At 63.3% G+C, this 6,656-nt stretch overlaps 3 protein-coding genes across 3 annotated transcripts in view; 2 read left to right on the top strand and 1 right to left on the bottom strand.

The window, feature by feature from the left end:
• Positions 1–2,928, top strand: part of RHTO_00761 (uncharacterized protein) — a gene marked incomplete at both ends in the record, with an annotated part of 3,217 nt that extends 289 nt beyond the window's left edge. Inside the window, one exon of the mRNA XM_016414445.1 lies at positions 1–2,928. This exon is cut by the window's left edge and continues 90 nt beyond it. Coding sequence (XP_016273601.1) covers positions 1–2,928 — 2,928 coding nt within the window.
• Positions 2,929–3,519: 591 nt separating this feature from the next.
• RHTO_00760 (U4/U6 small nuclear ribonucleoprotein PRP4) lies at positions 3,520–5,470 on the top strand (the record flags this gene model as incomplete). The annotated part of the gene is made up of 7 exons (XM_016414444.1): positions 3,520–3,926; positions 3,987–4,234; positions 4,292–4,415; positions 4,471–4,683; positions 4,744–4,851; positions 4,908–5,329; positions 5,394–5,470. The coding sequence occupies 7 exons, from the start codon at positions 3,520–3,522 to the stop codon at positions 5,468–5,470; spliced, it is 1,599 nt and encodes a 532-aa protein (XP_016273600.1).
• A 102-nt stretch (positions 5,471–5,572) lies between these two features.
• On the bottom strand, positions 5,573–6,445 carry RHTO_00759 (guanylate kinase; the record flags this gene model as incomplete). Its single annotated transcript, XM_016414443.1, has 4 exons — positions 5,573–5,869; positions 5,934–6,136; positions 6,205–6,285; positions 6,403–6,445. 4 exons carry the CDS (start codon positions 6,443–6,445, stop codon positions 5,573–5,575), a joined length of 624 nt encoding a protein of 207 aa, XP_016273599.1.
• Between the last annotated feature and the right edge of the window lie 211 nt (positions 6,446–6,656).

Raw genomic sequence — 6,656 nt, 5'->3', positions numbered from 1 at the left:
CCCCCCAACGCCCGCCTCGGCCTCGAGTCGCTCCGACCTCTCGATGCGAGCAAGTCTCCGTCACCGAGCAAAAAGGCGGAGAAGAAGGAGGACGGCCGCGGGTCACCTATTGCTGCGACACCGACTGCGACAAAGGTCCCGCCTAGTCCGACACCGACTCGCGCGCCGACCGCCGCTACGGGCGCACGGTTGTCGCGCAACGCATCTGAAGGCGGCGGGACACGAGCGCGCAAGCTCGCCAAGGAGCTCAAGACGAAGCCGATTCTCAAGTACCGGTCGTTGAGCGACATCCTCATGCCCCAGGGCCAGCCGACCTCGCCCGATGTCGAGCACCTCTCGATGGACTTCGAGGACCAGGCGACGATCTCGGTCCACCACGCCCGGTCCGACTCGCACCTCGTCCGACTCAACTCGCTCAACCGCCGCACGAAGCGCTCGTCGCCCGTCCATTCGCCCGGCTCGTCCTCGCCCGAACGCAGCGCAGCGTCAGACTCGTCCTCCGCGAGCACCTTCCTCCTCCGCGCACAGCGGAAAAAGGACCGCCGCCACATCTCGTTCAATCACCGCGTCGAGCAGTGCATCGCGATCGACTCGTCCGAGGACGCGCGGACGTACTCGACGCAGACTTCGTCCGACTCGGAAGACGACGATGATGACGACGACGTCTTGACGTTCGGAGCGCGAAGTCCGCGCCAGCATCCGTTTGCGAGACCGCCTGCGCCGAAGGAGCCGCACACGATCGCTCGCCTTGGTCCGACGACGCTCAAGAGCGTCGAGCTGTATCCTGCGCCGTCGCCCGCGGTCGTCTTCAGCTCGGATCCGACCGAGTACGACGAGGGCGCTGCGAGTCCGCCTGGCTCGGGCGGCTCGTTCGGACAGGAGCACGTCGAGACGGCGCCTTACGGAGCTGGAGCGGGAGCAGGAGGAGCGGCGGGTCCAGACGACCAGGCGAGGCAGCAGCAGCAGGCTGCGGGCCGGCGAGTCATGTACGACTACTCGAGTCCAGGGTCGGCGATGCGGAGCCAGTGGGACGCAGAGGACGAGGACGACTACGCGATGGGCTTTGATTACTTTACTGGCGCGGCGGGCGCAGGACCGGATGTCGGCATCGGCGACGAGTACGATATGGCGCAGTATGGCTCGACGCACCTCATCGGCGGCAGTCACAACAACTACCGCGGGGGAACTGTCAGCGAGTCGAGCTCGTACCTCGGCGGAGGACCTTACTCGCCTAACAGCCCGTACCATCCTGGTAGCGGGACGCTCGACCCGCAGTACCAGGCGACGACCAGCTCGATCCCGCACTACCGCGACACCCTCCCTTCGTCTTCCTCGTCGCAGTCGCCTTCGTCCTCGGCCACGACTTCGACGACGACCTCGCCCTCGTCTTCCTCTGTCCAGGTCGCGTCGGTCTCCCAGCGCGGCCCGTACAACCCTGCGCCGACTTCGCGCGAAGCCAACCCGCCTCGACGAAGCGCGCTCAAGGGCGGCAGATCGCGTGAAGCCTCAGTCGACTCGACTGCTTCGTCCGCCTCGACTAGCCCTTCGAACGCCTCTGCCCCTTCGCCGCCTCTCGCTGCCTCGTCTCCTCCCGTCGGTATTCAAGCGGTTGCGACTGCCATTCCCGCTCATGTGCGACCGAGTATGGGCCGGCACAGCGCGTCGTTCGAGGAGAACGAGCGTGGGCGGAGCGCGAGCCGCGGAAGCTCGAGTTCGCTCGAGCGCGAAGGGAGTTCGAGGAGAGGCAGCTCGAGCATCTCGCCGACCTCTTACTCGCCGCCCAACGCGTCGTACGCCACTGCGGCTGCAGCTGCACGGTCAGGCTGCTCGAGTGCAGGAGCGGCTGCGCCGATTGCGATCCAGCCGTCGTGGAAAGTCGGCTCGTACGACTCGCTCAGCTCGGTCATGAACAGCCGAGGCGCGTACGGTCTGCCCGACGTCCCCGAGTCGGCGAGCGAGTCGCCTACCTACCCTGTGCGTGACACGGGCGCCGGCAACCTCAGCCCGCCTCCTGCCCCGTCGGGCGTTGCGGCTGGACTCGGACGAATCGTCACGAGCTCGAGCGTAGATTCGATGGGCTCGCTTGGCTCGTTCGGAGCGGGTCCTGTCACGCCGACGAGCCCGACGTTTGGGACAACGAGTCCGGCAAGGCGGTATCAGTCGCTTGGCGCCGCGACGGATGATGAGGACGACGATGCGCGTGTTGAGGACATCGATGCCGTGCCTGCTACCGTCGACGACTCGGCAGAGGTGAAGAAGACGGACTTTGAGCGGCATCCGGAGCAAAAGGAGGAGACCAAGGGGAGGACGGCGGACCGACCGTCGCCCATCGTCGTCCCGCCCAAAGCGAGCGTTCCGCCCGCACCTGTCTCTCCTCCCATCGTTACCTCGCCCGCTTCGCCTTCTCCGCCCCAGCCTTCCGCACCGACGTCGACCGGCCTCGGCCACCAGCGCACCTCGTCCGGTCCGCGACTTCGCAACCCCTCGCCTTCGACGGCTACGACTACGGCCGTCGCTGAGCAGTCTGCTGGATCTGACTCGATCGGCAGCGGCTCTTCATCGGGTGCAACCTCGACGCCGACCGAGAGCGACTCGTCTGGCGGCGGGAGCGGCATGCTGAAGCGCTCACCCTCGTCGTCGTCCCTCTCGTACGCCCGTCAGTCGCTCCTCCGTGCCGCACGGGCATCGTCGGACCGCGACGACTCGGCATCTCGCTCGTCGATGGAGGGATCGCTTCGCCGCGCAAGTTCCGACTCGAGTCGCGTTCCGCAGGCCGACCACGACTACCAGTACGGCGCTGACGACGACGAGCTGAACGGCGTGGCAGGTGGCGTCGGAGCAGGCATCAACGTTGCCGGCACCGCTCGAGACCTCCTCGGCGCCATCTCCAAGGGCATCTGGGGTTCGCTCGGCCGGAGCAACCGCTGAAGGAGGCACCGCCCTACGATCTCTTCCGCCGCTCGACTACATACACATTCGCCATAGATCTTTTCCCATTTCCCCTCTCGATACTTGTGCATTCCTCGCTACATTCGCTCGCATCCTTTCGTCTTCGCCCATGCTTGACCCACCAGCTGACGCACACTCGCATCGCTCTCGACCACGCACCAGGGACACCCCTTCGTCAGACCCAGGCGGTCCTCCTCGTCCCCTCCTCACCTCCTCTCGACTCCGTGTCTTCTCTCTCATATTCCGTTCTGTCATGTCTAGCGCGTCCGTCTGCCGTTTCCCTCGTTCATCCGTCTATTCCCTTCCTTTCTTTCTGGGTACAAGCTGGTGTAACATTGCACACTTCCTCACATCGCTTCCTCGAAGAGGTCAACTTGCTTCGCTTTACCTCTCGCTCGTATTTCCTGCCAGTTGCGAGCTTGCTGGGCTTACAGGAGCTTGCTTAGACTCCGCTCGACCAGCCCATCCCGCCCGCCCCGCCCTCTCCTCCTCCACCTCTACTCATCGCCCGACAACCCTCATCTTCGCGTCACGCCCTCGAGAAGCGCCGAACAAGCCCAGTGACCTACCATGGCATCCATGGACATCGACTTTGACGACATCGAGTCGCGCGAGGTCGACCTCGCGACCTCCGCCTCGCATCCAGAGACGGCCCGACTGCTCAGCGAACTCGACCGCAAGAAGCTGGCGCGCAAGATTGCGCTCCCGACGAACGATGGAGAAGTGCGTGCACGGCTGCGCGAGCTCGGCGAGCCCATCACGCTGTTCGGTGAGGGCCCGGCAGACAGGCGAGATCGGTTGCGGGACTTGATTGCAAAGGCGCGGCTGGAGAGGGGCGAAGCGATGGACATCGAGGAGCAGGAGGAGAGTGCATCAGAGGGCGAGGAAGAGGACGAGAAGGACGAGGAGTTCTACACGGAGGGTACGGCAGCGCTGAAGAAGGCGAGGAGGGACATTGCAGAGTACTCGCTGCCGAGGTGCGTTCCTGCGTCTTGCTGCCGACTCTCTTGCTGTGCTGACGAGTCATTCTCGGGCAGGGCACGACGACGACTCGCGCGGCAACGGTTGGACGCGACTGTCCCGCTCGCCCGGCTCATGGACGTCCGCAAAGCCATCTTTGACAACCTCTCCAGCTTCACCAACCTCGGCTCTCAGATCGGCGACACTCGCGCCATCTCGGCGCTGCGCTTCTCGCCCGACTCGTCGATGCTTTTGACGGGCTCCTGGACGGGACAGGCGAAGCTGTGGAGTGTTCCGGCGTGCAAGGAGATCAGGGTGTTGAAGGGTGTGTCTTCACGTCAGTCTCAATGAGCTCTACGGCTGACAAATTATGCGCATACAGGTCACAAAGAGCGGATAGGAGGAGTTGCATGGCATCCGGACGCGACTCTCTCGCAGAGCGCAACGGCCGTCAACTTTGCGACAAGCGGTGCTGACAATGTGATCAAGCTGTGGGATCTCGAGAAGTGAGTCCATCCGCTCTGCCCCGCTTCCACCGAGCTAACCTTTGCCTCCTCGTAGCGACAACTCCCTCCGGACCTTGACAGGCCACGACAACCGCGTCTGCCGCATCGCCTTCCACCCTTCCGGCCGCTATCTCGGCTCGGCTTCGTACGACGAGACGTGGCGATTGTGGGACGTCGAGACGGGCGGAGAGCTGTTACTGCAGGAGGGCCACAGCAAGGAGGTCTACGCTATCGCGTTCCAGCAGGACGGCGCTTTGGTGGCTTCTGGGTGATTTCTCCGTCTCTCTGTTGTTGTTGCATAACAGCTGCTGACCTCTCACGCCTACAGAGGACTCGACGCTATTGCTCGAGTCTGGGACCTCCGGTCAGGTCGGACCGTCTCCGTCCTCTCCGGCCACAGTCGCGACATTCTCTCCGTCGAGTTCTCGCCCAACGGGTGCGTATCCATCTGCCTCTCGCTAGCATCCTGCTGACCTGTCCTTTCCTTCGCAGATACCAAGTCGCGACCGGCTCGAACGACGACACGATCCGTATCTGGGACCTGCGCATGCACCAAGCAATCTGCACGATCCCAGGTCACAAATCCGCCATCTCGGACCTCAAGTTCTTCCAGGCGCCTCCGAAAGCTGGCGCATACCCGCTCACGGACCTCCCTCGGGCGTTCAAGGACTTGCCCATCTTCTCGGACGGCGGGTCGGCCGACCCCGATGCGAGCGGAGACGCAGAGGCGAAGCCGGACGGGACGAGCGAGGGAGGAGAAGGCGAGAAGCCTGACTTCCCTGTCGCCGGGTCGTTCCTCGTCTCGTGCGGGTTCGACGGGTACATCAAGGTTTGGAGTGCGGACGATTGGCAGCTCGTCAGGAGCATGTCGAACGACCAGGCGGGCAAGGTGATGAGCGTGGACATCTCGAGCGGTGCGTATCGCTCGTCGAGCCGGTTTTTCCTCCTCGTTCGCTCACTTTGCTTCGTCTCCCGCAGATGCACGTTTCATCGCCGGCGGACAGTACGACAAGTCGTTCCGCCTGTACGCTCGCAGCGATGTCGACTTGTCGTAGGCGAAACGGACGAGCGAGTGCAAGCTAAAACGCGTCACATCGCGGCCTCCGCTGGTTGCCCCGATAAGAGAGTGTCTGAATGCACCGCTAGCCCTCGCACATCTACTTGTCCTCGAAATCAGGCAGCTTGTCTCCCGCCTCCGTCTTTCCCTCGATGATAACCTGCTTCAACACGTTGTACGCCCGCTCGAGGTCGTCGTTGACAACGACGACATCGAACGCGCCGCTCTTGGCGTAGTCGAGCTCGCCAACTGCTGCTGCGAGTCGTGCGGACATGGACTGCTCGGATTCGGTGCCGCGCCCGGTTAGGCGGGTCTTGAGGGAGGAGAGCGAGGGAGGCGAGATGAAGACGTAGAGCGGGTTCAGGTAGGGGTGGTTCTTCTTGATGAGCTTGACGCCCTGTTGATCACAGCCTACTCGTCAGCTATTCTTCAACGGAGGTGTTTGAGCGAGAGAGGCGCACCTGGGTATCAATGTCCAAGATGCACATCTTGCCGCCCTTCTTGACATCCTCCACCGCCTTGACACTCGTGCCGTACATGTTCCCGCTGAACTCGGCATGCTCGATGAAGCCGTCCGCCTTGACGAGGTCGAGGAATTGCTCGCGTGTGACAAAGTGGTACGAGGTGCCGTTCTCCTCGCCTGGTCGCGGCGCGCGCGTGGTATCTGTGCGAGTAGAGACTCGATGTGTTAGATTCGCCCGCGTTTGAACGGAAGGAGGAGAACGGACGCACGGGAGACGCTGAACCCAAAGCGGTCGGGGAACTCGACAAAGAGCTTCTTCAAGAGGGTGCTCTTGCCCGTTCCAGACGGGCCTGTATCCGTCCCAACCAGTCCCAGCAATCACAGCGAGTCGAACGGGGCGGTGGAGAGCAGGATCAGCTCGTTGGTCTGGCGGAGTGAGCGGGGCGCGAGAGACGGGACGAGCGCACCGCAGATGACGACTGGTCGGATCAGATTGGCTGCGATGCTCATTGTGGCAGCCCCAGCGGCAGTCTGGCTCGAAGCAAGCGTGTGGACGAGCGAGAACGATCAAGGAGGAGGCGCGCCTGGTTCGCGCTGGCCACGAACGAAATGTTCGCTTGCTGGAATGGCTGGGGACGGCTTTCCTGAGCAGTAGACAGTGCTGCAGACCGCGCAGAACGAAGCGCGGAGAATGGCTGAACGAAAATGGTACAATGCAGGT

This window comes from Rhodotorula toruloides (genome assembly GCF_000320785.1).
Source record: "Rhodotorula toruloides NP11 unplaced genomic scaffold Scaffold10, whole genome shotgun sequence".
In the NCBI taxonomy this organism is placed as follows: Eukaryota; Fungi; Basidiomycota; class Microbotryomycetes; order Sporidiobolales; family Sporidiobolaceae; genus Rhodotorula; species Rhodotorula toruloides.
The sequence above is the reverse complement of the archived record's forward strand: the minus strand, read 5'-3'. Positions and strand labels throughout refer to the sequence as shown.